This window comes from Aquarana catesbeiana, linkage group LG04 (assembly GCF_042186555.1).
Source record: "Aquarana catesbeiana isolate 2022-GZ linkage group LG04, ASM4218655v1, whole genome shotgun sequence".
Classification (NCBI taxonomy): domain Eukaryota; kingdom Metazoa; phylum Chordata; class Amphibia; order Anura; family Ranidae; genus Aquarana; species Aquarana catesbeiana.
This window is the reverse complement of record NC_133327.1, coordinates 669,346,133-669,370,055: the sequence shown is the minus strand read 5'-3', so window position 1 is coordinate 669,370,055 and position 23,923 is coordinate 669,346,133. Positions and strand designations below refer to the sequence as shown.

The 23,923-nt window shown below is 40.9% G+C and overlaps 1 protein-coding gene across 5 annotated transcripts in view; it reads left to right on the top strand.

Annotated features, from left to right (window-relative positions):
• Window positions 1-183: 183 nt before the first annotated feature.
• Window positions 184-23,923, top strand: part of CLHC1 (clathrin heavy chain linker domain containing 1) — an 83,261-nt gene continuing 59,521 nt past the window's right edge. For 2 of the 5 annotated variants that reach the window (XM_073628592.1, XM_073628588.1), the window contains exons 1-3: window positions 184-357; window positions 4,341-4,435; window positions 8,676-8,883. In XM_073628592.1, the coding sequence (XP_073484693.1) occupies window positions 8,810-8,883 (74 nt within the window). In that variant the 5' untranslated portion in view covers window positions 184-357; window positions 4,341-4,435; window positions 8,676-8,809. The remainder of the gene's footprint in view (window positions 358-4,340; window positions 4,436-8,675; window positions 8,884-23,923) is intronic. The other 3 variants (XM_073628589.1, XM_073628590.1, XM_073628591.1) reach the window with 3 other exon arrangements.

Genomic DNA, 23,923 nt, shown 5'->3' with positions numbered 1-23,923 from the left:
GTCCCTTCCCCGCCCCTCTGGTTTGGTGACGCCCCATCTCACCCTCTGTCATTCTGAAGCGCTCTAGTTTGGTAACGCCCCCTTTCACCCAGTTGGTCCGTCCTTCTGTCATTCACAGCAATTCTGTTTGGTAACGCCCCTTCCCCTATGTAGGCCCTCTACTCCTGGTAACGCCCCCTAACAACCATCTTAGTAACAGGCATAGATAATATACAGAGTGCCCTGGTAGAGCCCTGTATGCAGAGAGTGAGCTCGGAGCTGGGTAAGGAGTAAAGGGCTCACAGCTCAGTGACTGGGCTTAGTGAGATCATAGGTGATATCTTTGTAAATTATGTCCAGAGGCAAGCCTAGACTAAGGTGAGAAATGTCTGCCAATCAGATACAGTTATTTGGGCTTCTTTTACATCTATGAGTGATAAAATGCTTTTTTAACAAAGTTTTCAGTGTAATTTGAGACACTCCTGAGAACTCTTGGGGTTGAAGGACCTACCCAAAAAACTCTTGGGGTGCAGAGATACACCTGGGAACTCCTGGGGTGGAAGGTCACACCCAGGAACTTTGGAAGTTGAGGGACACACCTGGGAACTCTTGAGGTTGAGGGACGCACCCTGGAACACTTGAGGTTGAGGGACGCACCTGGGAACTCTTGGGGTTGAGGGACACACCCGGAAACTCTTGGGGTTGAGGGACGCACCCGGAAGCTCTTGCGGTTGAGGGACGCACCCAGGAACTCTTGAGGTTGAGGGACGCACCGGGAACTCTTGGGGTTGAGGGACGCACCGGGGAACTCTTGGGGTTGAGGAACGCACCCGGGAACTCTTGAGATTGAGGGACGCACCCGCGAACTCTTAGGGTTGAGGGACGCACCCCAAAACTCTTGGGGTTGAGGGACTCACCCGGGAACTCTTGAGGTTGAGGGACCCACCCATAAAACTCTTGGGGTGCAGAGATACACCTGGGAACTCCTGGGGTGGAAGGTCACACCCAGGAACTTTGGAAGTTGAGGGACACACCTGGGAACTCTTGAGGTTGAGGGACGCACCCTGGAACACTTGAGGTTGAGGGACGCACCTGGGAACTCTTGGGGTTGAGGGACACACCCGGAAACTCTTGGGGTTGAGGGACGCACCCGGAAGCTCTTGCGGTTGAGGGACGCACCCAGGAACTCTTGAGGTTGAGGGACGCACCGGGAACTCTTGGGGTTGAGGGACGCACCGGGGAACTCTTGGGGTTGAGGAACGCACCCGGGAACTCTTGAGATTGAGGGACGCACCCGCGAACTCTTGGGGTTGAGGGACGCACCCCAAAACTCTTGGGGTTGAGGGACTCACCCGGGAACTCTTGAGGTTGAGGGACCCACCCATAAAACTCTTGGGGTGCAGAGATACACCTGGGAACTCCTGGGGTGGAAGGTCACACCCAGGAACTTTGGAACTTGAGGGACACACCTGGAAACTCTTGAGGTTAAAGGACGCCCCCTGGAACTCTTGAGGTTGAGGGACGCACCTGGGAACTCTTGGGGTTGAGGGACGCACCTGGAAACTCTTGCGGTTGAGGGACGCACCTGGAAACTCTTGCGGTTGAGGGACGCACCCGGGAACTCTTGCGGTTGAGGGATGCACCTGGGAACTCTTGAAGTTGAGGGATGCACCCGGGAACTCTTGGGGTCGAGGGACGCACCCAGGAACTCTTGGGTTTGAGGGATCCACCCAGGAACTCTTGAGGTTGAGGGACCCACCCGGGAACTCTTGAGTTTGAAGGACCCACCCAGGAACTCTTGAGGTTGAGGGACCCACCCGGGAACTCTTGAGGTTGAGGGACCCACCTGGTAACTCTTGAGGTTGAGGGACCCACCCAGGAACTTTTGCGGTTGAGGGACCCACCCGGGAACTCTTGAGGTTGAGGGACACATCCGGGAACTCGAGGTTGAGGGACACACCCGGGAACTCTTGAGGTTGAGGCATACACCAATGAATTTTTGAGGTTAAAGGATATATCTGGGAACTCTAGGGATTGAGGGACACACCTGGGAACTCTAGGGATTGAGGGACACACCTGGGAACTCTTGAGGTTAAAGGACACACCTGGGAATTCTTGGGATTGAGAGACATACCCAGGAATAGCCAACAAGATGTTCCCTTCACTGGTAGTCAGTGAGATGCTCCTTTACACTGGTGACCAGTGGGATGCTTCTGTACATTGGTGACTAGTGAGCCGCTCCCTTACATTGGTGTCAATGAGATGGTCCCTTACTTTCAAGGTCAGTGAGATGCTCCCTTACACTGGTGGTCAGTGAGATGCTCCCTTGCATTAGTGATCAGTGACAATGGTGATAATTGGAAGAGTCATTGAGAGAAGGTCCCAATTACACTGGGGGCTGGTGGGAAGAATGCTCCCTACGTTGGTGGTCAGTGGGAAGAATTACATCTTTTTAGCTAATCATTAGTGTCAGTGATTACCTATCTGAGAGTTAGAAATCACCCAAGGAACCCCTAGTAATCTCTGGAGGAACCCTGGTTGAGAGGAAAAAAAATATATGTATGTTCTGTATATATTATACATGTATGTTTTAATACAAGGGTAACATAGATACTGATCACAGACAGGGGTACTGAAAGCCTGCATGGCTTCAGAAACTTTATGAGCTCCATCTCACACAACCCCATCCTGCGCTGGTTGAAAACATTTCTAATGTACCAGAATACTACATGCCAAATAAAACCTATTTAGTTGGTACACCATTAGAAAAAAATGTAATGTGTTTGGAAATTATGAAAGCTTTTGCACTGTTGCATGTAAATCATACATGCCTGGCTGCCTGAAAATAAAATGTACAGGATCAGCTGCTATGGTATCTCAATAACGTCTAAAAATCTAAAATGTAATGTATATCTAAACCCAAACACAAAATTATAATATATTGCAGCTTGATAGTCTTTGGAGGTTGGGCTGCTCTAGTTTTTTTTTTTTTCCTGCTAATTACATTCTCTGCAAGTAAAGAAAAATACCTCGATCCCACCAGAAGTCCAGTGTCCTTGTAACATCCTGTCAACTGAAATCTCAATGGTACCCAGTATCCACCAATGCAATACATCACATTTTTGTTTTGGGGTTTAGATTTAGTTTTAAGACTACTACGGTTGTGTTTATAGGCTCCTGTGACCTAAGGGTGAATCCTAGATGGGGAAATTCCAGGGAGATGCATTTGATCATGTTAAAAATACATACGTCTCCATCTTTTCGACCATTATAGGTTGTTTGTTTTGGAACTTCTCTTAAAGAGGACCTCTGCCCAACCTTTTTTTTTTATGACCCCACTTACCTGAAGGTGGTATCTACATATTTCAGATACTCACCCATCCAGTGGATCCAGCATTGTCCCGCTGAGCTCCTCTCATGCCCGGTCACAGCTCCGTCCCAGTGTTCCGTTTTGCCGTGCACACACGGGAGGACTTTTCGGCATCAAAGGTCCAACGGACTTCCGACGGACTTTTGAACGAACGGACCTGCCTACACATGATCACACCAAAGTCCGACGGATTCGTACGTGATGACGTACGACCGGACTAATATAAGGAAGTTGATAACCAGTAGCCAATAGCTGCCCTAGCTTCGGTTTTCGTCCATCGGACTAGCATACAGACGAGCGGATTGTTCGACCAGACTTGAGTTCGTCGGAAAGATTTGAAACATGTTCCAAATCTAAAGTCCGTCTGATTTTCAATTGAAAAAGTCCGTTGCGGGTCTGATGAAGCCCACACGCGGTCGGATTCAGTCCAGTCGAAAAGTCTGCCCGTGTGTACACGGCATTTGATGTTATTGAGAGTCCCACCGGCTCTTCCAGGTTCAGCAGGCGGGTTTCTCGATGACACGCCCCCTCCTCCTTTCTTTGAATGGATGCTTAAGCCTCCCGGGATATGTGACATGCTGGATGCGCGTCAGTCACCTAATGCGAATGACGCGCATGGGGAGGAGGGACCGGACTTTTTTTTTTTCTTAGGTTAACAAAAAAAAAAAGAAAAAAAGACCAATACTGCTGCAGGATGGGAGGAGGGGTAGAATAAAGGGAACTTGAGGAAGAGGGTGAAGGTCCGCTTTAAATGTTCTCCAAACCCATCTGATGCAAAAAAAAAAGCCCACTGACACCGGCCCTAATATAATTTTGAGACCTGTCACCAGCCATTGCAGACAAGCCAACCTAGAAAATTTTTTCAACATTATACGGCACAGCTAATGGTGAGCACTCTTCTCCAATCTGAATCTTATAAAGAAATAGAGGAGGGAGTAATTCCTAATTGAAAGATTGTTTATTTAATTAGTACCTTTCCAACTTTGTCTAGGTCTGCTATTCTAGGCCTATGGACAAGTCTACAGCAGAGAACAGCAGTAGTGTGAGAGGACCTCTGACCTGCCTGGTTCATCCTCCCAAGCTGAAGTAAGTGACAGGCCAGGGATGCCGCACACTTATTGGGTACAGCGTGTGGAGCCCAATGTGGTTGTGTTATGGAAGTTGGACACAGGGGTTGATTTACTAAAGGCAAATAGACTGTGCACTTTGCAAAGTGCAGTTGCTCCAGAGCTTAGTAAATGAAGTAAGGCTTCACTTTGCAAAGAGTACCCAATCACATGCAAGGAAAATAAAAAAAAACTGCATTTTTGCTTGAACATGATTGGAATGATGGACGTCAGCAGAGCTTCGGCTCATTTACTAAGATCTGGAGCAAGTGCACTTGCAGAGTGCAACTGCACTTTGCAAAGTGCACAGTCTTTTTTGCCTTTAGTAAATCAACCTCACAGACTCACACTTTGGGGTTGATTTACTAAAGGAAACTAGGCTGTGCATTTTAGAAGGGGAAGTTGCACTCTGCTAGTGCAGTTGCTCTAGAGCAGGAGTGTCCAAACTTCTAACACAAAGGGCCAGTTTACTGGCCTTCGGGCTTCAGGTGGGCCGGACTTTGGCCACAGTGTGTAGAAAATGTCCCGGCATCAGTGGGAGTAAACACTGTCCTGTCATTTGTTTTAGCAGGAGGAATAGTGCTCCATCAATGGTGTCATTGGGAGGAATGATGCCCCATCATTGGTCTTCGTAGGAGGAACAGTGCCCCATCGATGGTGTCAGTGGGAGGAATAGTGCCCCATCATTGGTCTTCGTAGGAGGAACAGTGCCCCATCGATGGTGTCAGTGGGAGAAATAGCGCCCCAACATTGGTCTTAGTAGGAGGAGCAGTGCCCCATCAATGGTGTCAGTGGGAGGAATAGTTCCCCCATCATTGGTCTTAGTAGGAGAAACTGTGCCCCATCAATGGTGTCAGTGGGAGGAATAGTGCCCCCTCATTGGTGTCAGTGGGAGGAATAGTGCCCCATCAATGGTGTCAGTGGGAGGAATAGTGCCCCATCATTGGTGTCAGTGTGCACAGCCTATTTGCCTTTATTAAATCAACTCCAAGGTGTTGTATGGCAGTGCTGAGTGAGCAGCCCTCTGTGGTCCGTGTGCAGAGGGGAAGCTGCTCAATACAGAACCTGGGAGATTGAAGCACCACCTGCTACATTGATCATCAGTTTCCCCAGCAGTCCCTCGGATATGAGATATACTGTACATACCTACATTGTGCCAAGCTGGACCAATGCAAGTATGCAATACAGATAATTGCTGGAGATTACTTTTAAGGGGAAATTTGAAAAATTTGAATACTGAATAATATTTATTTGATTAATGTGTAAACCTGCAAGCTATCATCTCATGTATTTACATTTTAGGATATTTATTTATATTTTAATATGTTTAATGCATCGTATAGACACCACAGTGTTGGCCTAATCTCAGGGAAACAGGATCAGCCAGAAAAAAAATCAACCTAGACTTGTTGGTCTAAGACTCTGGTGCCCAACCTGCAGCCCTTTGGTATATGATGTGCAGACCTCTGCAGTAGGGATGCACCGATACCGGTATGAGTGCCGATACTGAGTATTTTCATGAATGCTCGCGATACCTGAAACCAATACTTTGCAGCGCAATTTGCACCCATACAAAATGAATGGGCTCAAATCGCATCGCAAAGAATTGCCTGCAATTTGAACAGGAATGCAGTGCACACAGGAGCGGTGCGGAAAACACATGCGATTTGGACAGGAATCGCACCACATTCCTGTTCAAATCCTATGCAATTCTTTGCAGTGCGATTTGTGCCCATTGATCCTGTATGGATGCAAATCGCACCGCAAAGTATCGGTACTCTGTATCGGCGAGTACTTAATCAAAAGTATCGGTACACGTACTCACAGATTTTAAAAAAAGGCTAAATGTAAATTTATGCACTTGGGGGCTAAGAATATGCATGGATCATACATACTAGGGGGGTACAACTGGGGGAATCCATAGTGGAGAAGGATCTGGGGGTTTTGGTAGATCATAAGCTCAATAATAACATGCAATGCCAAGCTGCGGTTTCCAAAGAGAGCAAAGTCCTTTCTTGTATTAGGAGAGGTATGGACTCCAGAGAGGCCAATTGGGATATCATTTGTACAAATCATTAGTAAGACCTCATCTGGAATATGCAGTTCAGTTTTGGGCTCCAGTTCTCAAAAAGGATATCAGGGAACTGGCGAAAGTGCAGAGAAGGGCAACTAAACTGATAAGAGGCATGGAGGAGCTCAGCTATGAGGAAAGATTAGAGGAACTGAATTTATTCTCTCTTGAGAGATTAAGGGGGGATATGATCAACATGTATAAATATATAAGGGGTCCATATAGTGAACTTGGTGTTGAGTTATTCACTTTATGGTCGACATAGAGGACAAGGGGGCACTCTTTACGTCTAGAGGAAAAGAGATTTCATCTCCAAATATGGAAAGGTTTCTTCACAATAAGAGCTGTGAAAATGTGGAATAGACTCCCTCCAGAGGTGGTTCTGGTCAGCTCAGTAGATTGCTTTAAAAAAGGCCTGGATTCTTTCCTAAATGTACATAATATAACTGGGTACTGACATTTATAGGTAAAGTTGATCCAGGGAAAATCCGATTGCCTTTCAGGGGATCAGAAAGGAATTTTTTCCCCTGCTGTAGCAAATTGGATCATGCTTTTCTGGGGGGTTTTTTCGCCTTCCTCTGGATCAAATGTGGGTATAGTATTATGTATATGGGATTTTTTTTTTTTTATGGTTGAACTAGATGGACTTGTGTCTTTTTTCAACCTGACTAACTATGTAATTATGTAACTATAGAATTTTCCTCTTCTTATTTTCCTGATGAAGCTGGATATGTGAAACGTGTTGAGAAAGGAGACATTTGTGAAAATGTATTGAATGGAACCCCAGTACTAATTGACACATGTTGTATACAAAGTAAATCAGGGAATAAGAAGAATAGGGTATTTGTGAATAAAGAAAGGCATCCTATTTAGCACTTAATGTGAGCCAAAATGATCAAACTTTTTGCATGAATATTAAAGTGTTACTAAACCCACAACAGTAAAATCAGTCTGTATATACAGTAAAGCATGCTTGTTATACTCGCTGTGGAACCTGAGGGGTTAATCCCCTGCATTGTGTAAAAAGGATGTTTGATCCTGTCTTCTCTGATCCTCCCCTTCTTCCACTGTCCCCAATCTATCTCCTGCTAGAACAGAGGCTTGGGGACAAGCTGCACATGCTCAGTTTGGTGTGTATTGCTAGAGAGTTTTTTTTTTTTTCTTGGGAGGAAGCATGTGATCAGCACAGGGCCAATCAGCACTGTCCAGATAGTCAGGGGTCCTGCAGCCTCATTGGACAATCAGGGTAGAATCAATACTCCTCCTACAAGCTTTAACCAGACACTGTTAGAAGTCACAAGACTGATCTATACTGCTGATGAGAAAAGGTATTTAGCAGTTTATATTTAGTAAAATAACTGCATTTCCGTGTTCTGTGCGCTGTGGGAGTCCAGGTATAGTGAATGCAGGGTCCTGGGTTTGGTAACACTTTTTTTTTTTTTTTTTTTTAGAAATCTGCTTATTAAGCATTAAAGAGACAAACAAAGTGCAGCACACAATAAACCATATCAAATCACAGTGGTGTAAGCCCGCGCAGGGGCAGCAGCAGAGAAGAAAAATGCAGGTTGAACTTAGTCACACGTGGGATGGGTTTGGTAACACTTTAACTTGGGCCCCATTCACACTTGTGCGACTTGACATGCGGCTTTGGACCCCGCAGAGGTCCTCCTGGGGAGAGGAACAATCTCTCCAGGGCTTCAGACTGTTTATTATCCCCTCAGCCACCTTCTGGACACTCTTCTCCACGGATTGGCTTGGCAAGGGGAAGCAATCAAACTCCCTGCCCGTGAAACCCTGAACAGACAATCGCTGCTCCCTTGACTACAGAAGGAGCCAAAAAGTAAATTTGCCCACCATCCTACACTAGGAGGGTGCTACACACCTACTATTAACCCCATTTAAAAACCCATCTGATGAGCCTTGGGGGTCTCCTTTTTTTTTTTTCTTTTTTTATCCATGATGCCTATTATTAATATTGAGTAGTTTAACTGTAACAGTCGGCATTTACTATTAAACCTCACCGTACAAACTGGGAACTGAAATCAAAGTCACATGCTGTTTGTACATTGTATGTTATTTATATATTTTACAAATCTACAAATGTTATATAATATCAGTAATAGGACCCTTTCTTTTGTTTTTTGCATAGATAATAAGAAGTATTTTATGCACCAAAAATGAATCGTTCTATTGGAAGATCCAAGAATGCGATCCTCCCGCCCATCCTCAGTGCCGGGGACAAGAAGCTTCTGCTCAGCATTGAGGACTTCATAAAGACGGAGAATGAGAAACTGTCAGCTGTTGGTCAGTTGGATGTTGAACAGCAATATGTTATCTATGGACAAGTCTTTGATAAGGTGAATAGGAATTTGTTTAGCTCGGGTTGGTCAGTCCACTTTGAAAGTAAAGGTACCACATAGAGATGGGGGGTCGCACCGTGTCCTAGCAACACGGCGCGGCCGCGATCGCCGCGCTGGGCAAAGCCACCACCCCCCCACCCCCGCGGGCATGCAAGAGCGGTCGTTCTGGTACGACGTCGAATGACATCGTCCCAGAACGAGAGTCGCACCACCCCGTCCGTCATTTGAAAGTGGGCGGGCAGGAAGTGGTTAACCAATACCAGGCACTTTCGCACCTTCCTGCCCAGGCCAATTTTCAGTTTTCAGCGCTGTCACTTTTTGAATTGCGCGGTCGTGCTACGCTGTACCCAAACTACATTTTTATCATTTTGTTCCCACAAACAGAGCTTTCTTTTGGTGGTATTCGATCACCTCTGCGGTTTTTATTTTTTGCTAAACAAATAAAAAAAAAGACAGAAACTTTTGAAAAAAAAACTTTTTTCTTTGTTTTTGTTATAAAATTTTGTAAATAAGTAAGTTTTCTCCTTCACTGATGGGCACTGATAAGGCAGCACCGATGAGGTGCCACTGATGGGCACTGCCGATGGGCACTGCTAGGCGGCACTGATGGGCACTGACCATGGGCACTGATAGGCAGCACTGATATGAAGCATTGATAGGTGGCACTGATGGGCACTCGTAGGTGGCACTGATGGGCACTGAAAGGCTGCACTGATGGGTATTATGGGTGGCACTGATAAATTTAACTGATAGGCATCACTGGTGGCACTGGCAGGCATTTTTCTTTGGCACTGATTGGCAGCTGCCTGGGCACTGATTGGCGTTTCCCTGGTGATCTAGGGTGGCATACCTGGTGGTCCAGTCTAGTGGCCATCTCTGGTGGTCCTGGCGACATCCTGGTGGCATCCTGGTGGTCCTGCCCCCCTTTTTTTATGAACTCTCAGACAAGCTTTATAATTCAGCACTTTGAAGGGATGTAGAGAAGAGAAGACTGCAGATAAACAGGTACAACTTATGTAGGAGGATTTGTTTAATCTCTGTGTATCAGTCACTTCACTGGGTGTATGGAAGGGTTTACAACCACTTTAAGCGCTTGCCGACCAGCCGAGGGAGGTTGGCACAGCTGCTCGAATCTCCGTAGGTGTACGTCGGCCACTTTAAGAGCGATGGGGGCACGTGCGCTCGCAGCAGGGCGCCGGACCTGATGCACGTGGCCGGCGGCCATGATGTCCGCCGGCCACCCGCGATCGCTTCACATAGAGCCAGAGCGGGGATCTGTGTATGTAAACAAACAGATCCCCGTTCTGACAGGGGAGTAGAGAGTGATTGTCTGTTCCTAGTGATCAGGAACAGCGATCTCTCTCTACTTCCTGTCAGTCCCATCCCCCCACAGTTAGAAACACCTCCCTGTGGGAACACTTAACCCCTTGATCGCCCCCTAGTGTTAACCCCTTCCCCGCCAGTGACATTTATACAGTAATTAGTGGCTATTTTTAGCTCTGATCGCTGTATAAATGTCACTGGTCCCAAAAAACTGTGAAAAGTGTCCGATCTGTCCGCCACAATGTTGCAGTCCCGCTGAAAAATCACAGATCGCCGCCATTACCAGTAAAAAAAATTAAAAAAAATTAAAATGCCATAAATCTATTCCCTATTTTGTAGACACTATAACTTTTGCACAAACCAATAATAATACGCTTATTGCAATTTTTTTTTTTTTTTTTTTCTTTTACCAAAAATATGTAGAAGAATACATATTGGCCATAAACTGATGAAGAAATGTATTTCTTTTTTGGATATTTATTATAGCAAAAAGTCTTTTTTTTGTTTATAGCACAAAAAATAAAACCGCAGAGGTGATCAAATACCACCAAAAGAAAGCTCTATTTGTGGAGAAAAAATGCAGTGCCGTATCGCAAAAAATGGCCAGGTCATTAAGGGGGTAAATCCTTCCGGTCCTTAAGTAGTTAAAGGAGATTGTTTTACACAATCATATTGTATAATGTGTGGCCAGCTTTAGACTGTCTTTATTTCTTGCTATTGGCATAAACAAAACATTATGTGTACATAAGAAAAAAAAAAGTAAACCCAAGTGGACAGCTTTTCACTTTATTTCTGAACGTTTTGTATACACATGTGAGAGAAAAAAAAAAGCAGAAGAAATAGTAGCTTGCATCTGAGGCCTTTCACACAGGCGTACTGCTTCACTGAAATTCTATTTTTAATTTTTCTATCATGCTGCTATTTCCTAATTGTCAGAAAAAATAAAAGTATAACCCTGCGCTTACCCAATAAGGAAGCAGCTCACACAACAAATTAGGATTTTGTCAGATTACAAATGCATATACAAGTGTAGCGCTATGAGTTTAAGAAACTTATGAGATTATAAAAATGAAGATGATAAAAAATGAAGGTAAAAAATATCTGTATCAAACCCCAACAGTTGCAATATAAGATAGCTTGACAGATACATAAAATAAACAAAATCAAAATAAAGTCTCTGGTATTTCTTCAGATGTTTTAAATGTTTTAAAGGATGAGGAGGACTGATGTTAGTCAAGAGGTATATGTAGTTCCTTATTCACCACGTGGTTAACACATGCAAAAATGTGATGGACCCTCCACACAAGAACAAAAATGAAGGCTTACCAGAGGGATTGAACTCATAGGAACATACGTTCAATGAGTCAATCAAGCTTGTGACCCCAATGGGTAATCAAAGAGAGGGAACTTCACAACTGGATGGTGGTAAAGCTTCAATATATATCCATACTTCTGACGGAATTCAAAATGAATGGCAAACCTTCCCGCGGGTCATCTCAGATAGACAATCCATATAAGAATAAAGAAGGGGAGCCACATAGCATAATACCGTTTGAGAAAACAAATTTATTAAAATAAGTAATCAACTTACATTTCAGTAGTAAGAAAAGCGCTTCAAGTTAAAATTATGGCAGGCAGTGGAGTCTCCCGACGCGTTTCGTCTTAAAAGACTTCTTCTGGGGTGCTCACTCACTGCTGCCATACCCCTTAATATAGAAATCTAAGCCCCCTTAATGAGGATACAGCTCGTGTCCAAATTTCAAAAGTACTTCCGGGTTTAGCCAAGATGGCGGACCCGCGTGCGTTCCACGCCTCAGTTAAATGTGTGTACATGCGTTCCAGCATTATACTGAGAGATTGCTATAAGATGTAATCGAATTGTGAGTGTAAGGACAAAATAAGAGTGTGATAAAAACGAAAAACGTTTCATAGTGCGGATATTTCAAATATATGGCTGTTGTTACTCTCTATATCCTGGTGAGGAAAAGAGGGGACGAGATACCGGACGTGCGTCACCCATTCGGATGGGGTGAACACACGTCACTTCCCTTCACACGGACCGCAATAGATAGATAGCGGTTCAAGCCTCGTTTCGAAGCCTAACCACCTATCCGTGAGGATAGGAAGAACGGGATGCCGGATGTGCGTCACCCATTCAAATGAGGTGAACGCACATCACTTCCCTTCACATGTACCGCTACAGATAGACAGCGGTTCAAGCCTCATTTTGATGCTTCAGTGGGGCATATATTGCCACGTCAAACGGGACGGGAGTATGTGACGCCCTATCACATGAACGATTAAAAATAAACCTAAAGTCAGGCCTTATTTTGGTGACGAACAACATAGTGACATCAGTAAAAGACCCTATGTGAACAACAGTGGAGAAGGATAATGTGCAATGGCATAAAAACCTAAGCCACAGATAATATATGTTAGTGAATGAATGAATAAAAAATTGGATATACTAACTGTTGATATATACAGTGACATTATGATAGAAAAAACAAAAACAAATAGAAAGTAAAATAAAATAAAATTGAAAAATAAAAAATAAAAAATAAAATAAAATAAAAATAAAAATAAAAATAAAAATAAAATTAAAATTAAAAATAAAAATAAAATAAATAGAATTCAAAAATAAAATAAAATAAAATAAAAAAAATAAAAAATAAAAAATAAAAAATAAAAAATAATAAATAATAAAATAAAATACAACATAAAAAACAAAATAAAAAACAAAAAAACAAAATAAAATATACTAAAATAAAAAATAAAAAATAAAGAATAAAAATAGAAATGAAAATAAAATAAAATAAAAATAAGATTAAAAATAAAAATAATAATGAAAATAAAGAATAAAAATGGTAAAAAATAAGAAAGAAGAAAAAAGAACAGATAAAAGTGAATGTGAATGGATGTGCAGTAGTAAAGAAAATTTTCATTTACATAAAACATCTTCAAATATTATGATGTGAATCTAAAATATATCTAAAATGTGAAAAGTCATCGGTGGTGACATATCGGTGAAGTCTTTGTATATATGTGTACAAAAAATTTTTTTGACCTCAATAGACTCGAGATATATTCTCAAAAAAAGTTCATTACAGTTAAACACCAATATACAAAACTCATGCTTACTCCAAAATAAAACTAGGAATCATTGATAAATGCATTGATGTCAATTTCCATATTCATACCCCTTGGGGAGAGGGACTGTAGCTCATGTATCCAGAAAGTCTCTAGGCGGGAGACACCCCTGGTCTTAGCACCGCCTCTCCAGGGTGGAGTGTATTGGTCAATGACTAGAAATTGTGAACCTAGTGGGTTACCGTTATGGAATTCTTTGAAATGTCTAGGTACACTATGTTTGGACTTCCTCCCTTTAATTAGGGCAATATGTTCACCCACTCTTCTAGTAAAAGTTCTCGTTGTGCGGCCAACATATTGTTGGCCGCATGGACATGTAATCAAATATACCACATATCTGGAATTACATGTGCAGAAAGGCTTGATGGTGTACCTTTTCCCTGTAACTGTCGACATAAAATGTGTGGTTTTACGTCCCATTAATGTATTGTGTTGGCATACAACACATTTCTTGCATGGAAAGAATCCAGTCAGATTGTGAAAAAAAGAGGGACGAACTGGAGGATTCGTAACATTGGGTGCTACTAGGCCACGTAGGGATGGTGCTCCTTTAAAAATTAGTTTGGCTTGTTCCGGTAGCATCTTAGCTAGAATATTATCTTGCTTCAACACCCCCCAGTGCTTTTTTACAATATTTTTAATTTGTTTGTGTTGCACTGAATATGAAGTTAGCATTGCCCACTTATAAGTGGAATCTGGTTCCCTGTCGGGTTTAACTTCAAACAGGGTATTTCTATCAATACTCATAACTCTCTGAAGGTCCAATTCCAAAGTAGTATTGTCATACCCCTTGTCTAGAAACCGTTGTTTTAGAATGTTTGCTTGTTCTATGAATACTTCCACGTTTGTACAGTTCCTACGGAGACGCAGAAACTGGCTACGGGGAACTGCGTTAAGCCAAGATCTATGGTGACAGCTATCTATGGGGATGAAACTGTTTCGATCTGTTGGCTTAAAGTAGGTGTTGAATTCAAATTGATTGTTAACAATCCTGATTTCTAGGTCTAAGAAGTGGATTACCTCTTCACTCGCTTCATATGATAAAGAGATACCTATATCATTATTGTTAAGGTGTTCAAAGAATTGTTTCAATGATTCTGGAGTACCACTCCATAGGAGGAGGATGTCGTCTATATATCTAGCCCACAAGACTAATGAAGTAGTCCCATAGGTATAGACGACATCCTCCTCCCACTTGGCCATGAAAAGGTTCGCAAGACTCGGAGCGAATTTCGCTCCCATGGCCACTCCACGTTGTTGCAAATAGTACTTTTGATCGAACCAAAAATAGTTATGTTTAGTCGCGAATTCAAGCAACTCTATTAAATAATCGCACTGGAAAGAAGCCAGGGATTCTTCACGGTATAGAAAGTGTCTGACAGCCTCTATGCCTCTTTCGTGTGGTATGCACGTGTATAACGAGGCCACATCAGCTGTGGCCATGATAAAACCTTGCTGCAACTGAATCCCCTCCAGACGTTTAATGGTAGAGCTGGTATCTTTCAAAAAAGAAGGTGTCTTTGAAACAATAGGTTGCAAATAAAAATCAATGTATTTGCCTATTCTGGATGTAATAGAATTGATACCACTCACGATGGGTCTCCCTGGAGGGCACGTCGGATGTTTGTGGATTTTTGGCAAATAGTAGATGGTGGGGATTCTTGGTGCAGAAGGTACCAGAAAGGCTTTCTCTTTTTTGTTTAAAATCTTAGAATCATAACCCTTGGTTATAAGGGTCTGTAGTTGCTTCTTGTAAATACTGGTGGGATTATTGGAGAGTTCTACATAAGTATCTGGTTCTCTCAGTATCCGATACATCTCCTTCTCGTATTGGCTTTTATCCAACACCACTATACCTCCTCCTTTATCCGCAGGGCGGACAACTAAATTCTTCCGTGCGCATAAGGATTGTAATCCTTTTTTTGGCAAGGATGAATGTCGAATATGTTTTTCTGGCAGTCTCGCGAGATCATCAAGAACGAGATCTCTAAAAATTTTCATTGCAGGAGTAATAGGGACCGGAGGTACGAATAAAGAAGGATTAGATAATCCCGAGTGTACAGTACCTGAGGTAGCTGCTGGGTAATCAGTTCGAGTGGGATTAGAAATCAAATACCTTTGGATGTTGATTTTGCGTATGAATTTATGAACATCAATAAATGTATGAAATTTATTCAGTTTCTTGGGGGGGGCATATTTGAGACCCTTATCGAGCACTGATATTTCAGCCTGAGTAAGTACCTGGGTGCTCAAATTAAATACCCCTTGTCCTACTACACTCTTTTTCTCTTTTCTTTTCTGTATTCTCCTCCCCCCTCGGCACCCTCTCTTGGGTCTGGACCCCGTTTTGTGGTGTGTCGGTCCTCGTGAAAAACCTGATTATGGTAGGTCGTAGAGTTTTGAATATATGGAGGGTCGACATAGCTGTCTCTCCTGGTGTGGGTATCCCTGAGGGGTGAGTATCTATTATAGGTGCGGATTGGGGAGGAAGGGTACCGATAGTAAGGACTTTCGTCATAGTAAGGAAAATTGGGACGTGTCTCGTGTCTTGAAGATGAGGGACGTTGTGATTGATTATCATACTCCCAATGGGGACGTGTGGCAGAGTGGTATGTATCTCCTCTGGGGTTTCTCCTACCTCCACGTTTACCTCTATGATTGCCCCTACCCCTTGAAAAGTTGTTGGGAGTATGTGGGCTATAGTGACGCACTCTTGGTTGAGGTTTGTAAGGGTCTTCGTTGTATCTTTCTGTGTCTCTAGAGGGTCGACCCTTGGTGGCGAGGGGATGGGAGGCTAGAGTTGTCGGAGGTATAGAGGCAGTTGTTGGCATGGTCGTTTCACTGGTACCAGCTGAAACCTCCATGGGTGGAGCAACCAAGAAGAGTTTCTGCCACCCAAAAACCCCATTATTTCTATAGTCTCCAACATCTCTGGAATATTTCTTCTGTTTTTTATATTTCTGATCTCTGTCCTCCTTCTCCAGATGGCTCTGGAGATTAGAGGACAAAGAGTTATATTCCTGAGTATTTTTATGCGCTAGTAGTTTGTCTTTCAAATCCTTGATCTCCCTATCTAGGGAGACCAATCTATTCTTTTTCTTAGAGATAAGTACATTCAAAAAATTAATACCAGCATCATTAAAGTATTTGAACCAGGAGTCTAAATCAGTTTCACCCTGTTGAGGTTGGACTTCCCACCTGAGGCTTCTTGGTACCATTTGTTCAGAGATATATTGTTGTAAAAATACTAAATCCCACTGGAGATGGAGTTCCGTGGTCAAGATGTTTTTTAATCTCAAGAATAGACCTCCAACCTCAGTGTCACTCCCGGTTGTAACAAATACTCCCTCGGTGTTAACCTTATGGGCGGCTCGGTAGTCAAAAATATCCATCTTGGCGAAAGAAGCCAATATAGATAAGGGCAGCTGCAGTGTTTGTTCCAAAATAGCATGTAAACCAGAAAAAATAAAAGTATAACCCTGCGCTTACCCAATAAGGAAGCAGCTCACACAACAAATTAGGATTTTGTCAGATTACAAATGCATATACAAGTGTAGCGCTATGAGTTTAAGAAACTTATGAGATTATAAAAATGAAGATGATAAAAAATGAAGGTAAAAAATATCTGTATCAAACCCCAACAGTTGCAATATAAGATAGCTTGACAGATACATAAAATAAACAAAATCAAAATAAAGTCTCTGGTATTTCTTCAGATGTTTTAAATGTTTTAAAGGATGAGGAGGACTGATGTTAGTCAAGAGGTATATGTAGTTCCTTATTCACCACGTGGTTAACACATGCAAAAATGTGATGGACCCTCCACACAAGAACAAAAATGAAGGCTTACCAGAGGGATTGAACTCATAGGAACATACGTTCAATGAGTCAATCAAGCTTGTGACCCCAATGGGTAATCAAAGAGAGGGAACTTCACAACTGGATGGTGGTAAAGCTTCAATATATATCCATACTTCTGACGGAATTCAAAATGAATGGCAAACCTTCCCGCGGGTCATCTCAGATAGACAATCCATATAAGAATAAAGAAGGGGAGCCACATAGCATAATACCGTTTGAGAAAACAAATTTATTAAAATAAGTAATCAACTTACATTTCAGTAGTAAGAAAAGCGCTTCAAGTTAAAATTATGGCAGGCAGTGGAGTCTCCCGACGCGTTTCGTCTTAAAAGACTTCTTCTGGGGTGCTCACTCACTGCTGCCATACCCCTTAATATAGAAATCTAAGCCCCCTTAATGAGGATACAGCTCGTGTCCAAATTTCAAAAGTACTTCCGGGTTTAGCCAAGATGGCGGACCCGCGTGCGTTCCACGCCTCAGTTAAATGTGTGTACATGCGTTCCAGCATTATACTGAGAGATTGCTATAAGATGTAATCGAATTGTGAGTGTAAGGACAAAATAAGAGTGTGATAAAAACGAAAAACGTTTCATAGTGCGGATATTTCAAATATATGGCTGTTGTTACTCTCTATATCCTGGTGAGGAAAAGAGGGGACGAGATACCGGACGTGCGTCACCCATTCGGATGGGGTGAACACACGTCACTTCCCTTCACACGGACCGCAATAGATAGATAGCGGTTCAAGCCTCGTTTCGAAGCCTAACCACCTATCCGTGAGGATAGGAAGAACGGGATGCCGGATGTGCGTCACCCATTCAAATGAGGTGAACGCACATCACTTCCCTTCACATGTACCGCTACAGATAGACAGCGGTTCAAGCCTCATTTTGATGCTTCAGTGGGGCATATATTGCCACGTCAAACGGGACGGGAGTATGTGACGCCCTATCACATGAACGATTAAAAATAAACCTAAAGTCAGGCCTTATTTTGGTGACGAACAACATAGTGACATCAGTAAAAGACCCTATGTGAACAACAGTGGAGAAGGATAATGTGCAATGGCATAAAAACCTAAGCCACAGATAATATATGTTAGTGAATGAATGAATAAAAAATTGGATATACTAACTGTTGATATATACAGTGACATTATGATAGAAAAAACAAAAACAAATAGAAAGTAAAATAAAATAAAATTGAAAAATAAAAAATAAAAAATAAAATAAAATAAAAATAAAAATAAAAATAAAAATAAAATTAAAATTAAAAATAAAAATAAAATAAATAGAATTCAAAAATAAAATAAAATAAAATAAAAAAAATAAAAAATAAAAAATAAAAAATAAAAAATAAAAAATAATAAATAATAAAATAAAATAAAATACAACATAAAAAACAAAATAAAAAACAAAAAAACAAAATAAAATATACTAAAATAAAAAATAAAAAATAAAGAATAAAAATAGAAATGAAAATAAAATAAAATAAAAATAAGATTAAAAATAAAAATAATAATGAAAATAAAGAATAAAAATGGTAAAAAATAAGAAAGAAGAAAAAAGAACAGATAAAAGTGAATGTGAATGGATGTGCAGTAGTAAAGAAAATTTTCATTTACATAAAACATCTTCAAATATTATGATGTGAATCTAAAATATATCTAAAATGTGAAAAGTCATCGGTGGTGACATATCGGTGAAGTCTTTGTATATATGTGTACAAAAAATTTTTTTTTTGACCTCAATAGACTCGAGATATATTCTCAAAAAAAGTTCATTACAGTTAAACACCAATATACAAAACTCATGCTTACTCCAAAATAAAACTAGGAATCATTGATAAATGCATTGATGTCAATTTCCATATTCATACCCCTTGGGGAGAGGGACTGTAGCTCATGTATCCAGAAAGTCTCTAGGCGGGAGACACCCCTGGTCTTAGCACCGCCTCTCCAGGGTGGAGTGTATTGGTCAATGACTAGAAATTGTGAACCTAGTGGGTTACCGTTATGGAATTCTTTGAAATGTCTAGGTACACTATGTTTGGACTTCCTCCCTTTAATTAGGGCAATATGTTCACCCACTCTTCTAGTAAAAGTTCTCGTTGTGCGGCCAACATATTGTTGGCCGCATGGACATGTAATCAAATATACCACATATCTGGAATTACATGTGCAGAAAGGCTTGATGGTGTACCTTTTCCCTGTAACTGTCGACATAAAATGTGTGGTTTTACGTCCCATTAATGTATTGTGTTGGCATACAACACATTTCTTGCATGGAAAGAATCCAGTCAGATTGTGAAAAAAAGAGGGACGAACTGGAGGATTCGTAACATTGGGTGCTACTAGGCCACGTAGGGATGGTGCTCCTTTAAAAATTAGTTTGGCTTGTTCCGGTAGCATCTTAGCTAGAATATTATCTTGCTTCAACACCCCCCAGTGCTTTTTTACAATATTTTTAATTTGTTTGTGTTGCACTGAATATGAAGTTAGCATTGCCCACTTATAAGTGGAATCTGGTTCCCTGTCGGGTTTAACTTCAAACAGGGTATTTCTATCAATACTCATAACTCTCTGAAGGTCCAATTCCAAAGTAGTATTGTCATACCCCTTGTCTAGAAACCGTTGTTTTAGAATGTTTGCTTGTTCTATGAATACTTCCACGTTTGTACAGTTCCTACGGAGACGCAGAAACTGGCTACGGGGAACTGCGTTAAGCCAAGATCTATGGTGACAGCTATCTATGGGGATGAAACTGTTTCGATCTGTTGGCTTAAAGTAGGTGTTGAATTCAAATTGATTGTTAACAATCCTGATTTCTAGGTCTAAGAAGTGGATTACCTCTTCACTCGCTTCATATGATAAAGAGATACCTATATCATTATTGTTAAGGTGTTCAAAGAATTGTTTCAATGATTCTGGAGTACCACTCCATAGGAGGAGGATGTCGTCTATATATCTAGCCCACAAGACTAATGAAGTAGTCCCATAGGTATAGACGACATCCTCCTCCCACTTGGCCATGAAAAGGTTCGCAAGACTCGGAGCGAATTTCGCTCCCATGGCCACTCCACGTTGTTGCAAATAGTACTTTTGATCGAACCAAAAATAGTTATGTTTAGTCGCGAATTCAAGCAACTCTATTAAATAATCGCACTGGAAAGAAGCCAGGGATTCTTCACGGTATAGAAAGTGTCTGACAGCCTCTATGCCTCTTTCGTGTGGTATGCACGTGTATAACGAGGCCACATCAGCTGTGGCCATGATAAAACCTTGCTGCAACTGAATCCCCTCCAGACGTTTAATGGTAGAAATCAGGATTGTTAACAATCAATTTGAATTCAACACCTACTTTAAGCCAACAGATCGAAACAGTTTCATCCCCATAGATAGCTGTCACCATAGATCTTGGCTTAACGCAGTTCCCCGTAGCCAGTTTCTGCGTCTCCGTAGGAACTGTACAAACGTGGAAGTATTCATAGAACAAGCAAACATTCTAAAACAACGGTTTCTAGACAAGGGGTATGACAATACTACTTTGGAATTGGACCTTCAGAGAGTTATGAGTATTGATAGAAATACCCTGTTTGAAGTTAAACCCGACAGGGAACCAGATTCCACTTATAAGTGGGCAATGCTAACTTCATATTCAGTGCAACACAAACAAATTAAAAATATTGTAAAAAAGCACTGGGGGGTGTTGAAGCAAGATAATATTCTAGCTAAGATGCTACCGGAACAAGCCAAACTAATTTTTAAAGGAGCACCATCCCTACGTGGCCTAGTAGCACCCAATGTTACGAATCCTCCAGTTCGTCCCTCTTTTTTTCACAATCTGACTGGATTCTTTCCATGCAAGAAATGTGTTGTATGCCAACACAATACATTAATGGGACGTAAAACCACACATTTTATGTCGACAGTTACAGGGAAAAGGTACACCATCAAGCCTTTCTGCACATGTAATTCCAGATATGTGGTATATTTGATTACATGTCCATGCGGCCAACAATATGTTGGCCGCACAACGAGAACTTTTACTAGAAGAGTGGGTGAACATATTGCCCTAATTAAAGGGAGGAAGTCCAAACATAGTGTACCTAGACATTTCAAAGAATTCCATAACGGTAACCCACTAGGTTCACAATTTCTAGTCATTGACCAATACACTCCACCCTGGAGAGGCGGTGCTAAGACCAGGGGTGTCTCCCGCCTAGAGACTTTCTGGATACATGAGCTACAGTCCCTCTCCCCAAGGGGTATGAATATGGAAATTGACATCAATGCATTTATCAATGATTCCTAGTTTTATTTTGGAGTAAGCATGAGTTTTGTATATTGGTGTTTAACTGTAATGAACTTTTTTTGAGAATATATCTCGAGTCTATTGAGGTCAAAAAAATTTTTTGTACACATATATACAAAGACTTCACCGATATGTCACCACCGATGACTTTTCACATTTTAGATATATTTTAGATTCACATCATAATATTTGAAGATGTTTTATGTAAATGAAAATTTTCTTTACTACTGCACATCCATTCACATTCACTTTTATCTGTTCTTTTTTCTTCTTTCTTATTTTTTACCATTTTTATTCTTTATTTTCATTATTATTTTTATTTTTAATCTTATTTTTATTTTATTTTATTTTCATTTCTATTTTTATTCTTTATTTTTTATTTTTTATTTTAGTATATTTTATTTTGTTTTTTTGTTTTTTATTTTGTTTTTTATGTTGTATTTTATTTTATTTTATTTTATTATTTATTATTTTTTATTTTTTATTTTTTATTTTTTATTTTTTATTTTTTATTTTTTTTATTTTATTTTATTTTATTTTTGAATTCTATTTATTTTATTTTTATTTTTAATTTTAATTTTATTTTTATTTTTATTTTTATTTTTATTTTTATTTTATTTTATTTTTTATTTTTTATTTTTCAATTTTATTTTATTTTACTTTCTATTTGTTTTTGTTTTTTCTATCATAATGTCACTGTATATATCAACAGTTAGTATATCCAATTTTTTATTCATTCATTCACTAACATATATTATCTGTGGCTTAGGTTTTTATGCCATTGCACATTATCCTTCTCCACTGTTGTTCACATAGGGTCTTTTACTGATGTCACTATGTTGTTCGTCACCAAAATAAGGCCTGACTTTAGGTTTATTTTTAATCGTTCATGTGATAGGGCGTCACATACTCCCGTCCCGTTTGACGTGGCAATATATGCCCCACTGAAGCATCAAAATGAGGCTTGAACCGCTGTCTATCTGTAGCGGTACATGTGAAGGGAAGTGATGTGCGTTCACCTCATTTGAATGGGTGACGCACATCCGGCATCCCGTTCTTCCTATCCTCACGGATAGGTGGTTAGGCTTCGAAACGAGGCTTGAACCGCTATCTATCTATTGCGGTCCGTGTGAAGGGAAGTGACGTGTGTTCACCCCATCCGAATGGGTGACGCACGTCCGGTATCTCGTCCCCTCTTTTCCTCACCAGGATATAGAGAGTAACAACAGCCATATATTTGAAATATCCGCACTATGAAACGTTTTTCGTTTTTATCACACTCTTATTTTGTCCTTACACTCACAATTCGATTACATCTTATAGCAATCTCTCAGTATAATGCTGGAACGCATGTACACACATTTAACTGAGGCGTGGAACGCACGCGGGTCCGCCATCTTGGCTAAACCCGGAAGTACTTTTGAAATTTGGACACGAGCTGTATCCTCATTAAGGGGGCTTAGATTTCTATATTAAGGGGTATGGCAGCAGTGAGTGAGCACCCCAGAAGAAGTCTTTTAAGACGAAACGCGTCGGGAGACTCCACTGCCTGCCATAATTTTAACTTGAAGCGCTTTTCTTACTACTGAAATGTAAGTTGATTACTTATTTTAATAAATTTGTTTTCTCAAACGGTATTATGCTATGTGGCTCCCCTTCTTTATTCTTATATGGATTGTCTATCTGAGATGACCCGCGGGAAGGTTTGCCATTCATTTTGAATTCCGTCAGAAGTATGGATATATATTGAAGCTTTACCACCATCCAGTTGTGAAGTTCCCTCTCTTTGATTACCCATTGGGGTCACAAGCTTGATTGACTCATTGAACGTATGTTCCTATGAGTTCAATCCCTCTGGTAAGCCTTCATTTTTGTTCTTGTGTGGAGGGTCCATCACATTTTTGCATGTGTTAACCACGTGGTGAATAAGGAACTACATATACCTCTTGACTAACATCAGTCCTCCTCATCCTTTAAAACATTTAAAACATCTGAAGAAATACCAGAGACTTTATTTTGATTTTGTTTATTTTATGTATCTGTCAAGCTATCTTATATTGCAACTGTTGGGGTTTGATACAGATATTTTTTACCTTCATTTTTTATCATCTTCATTTTTATAATCTCATAAGTTTCTTAAACTCATAGCGCTACACTTGTATATGCATTTATTTCCTAATTGTCCACAAGATGGCACCAACACCTAGAAATGCTTCACATATTGAATACAAGACCCAATCCACAACCAGAGAGGAAGGAAACTCCTGTGCTAGAAATGTATGCGAAGAATATTATCCTGTTGCTGACAGATATTAAAGAATTGCAAGAAAATACTTAAACACCCCCCCAAAAAAAAAAAAATCAAATATATTGCAGCTTACCAATTATTA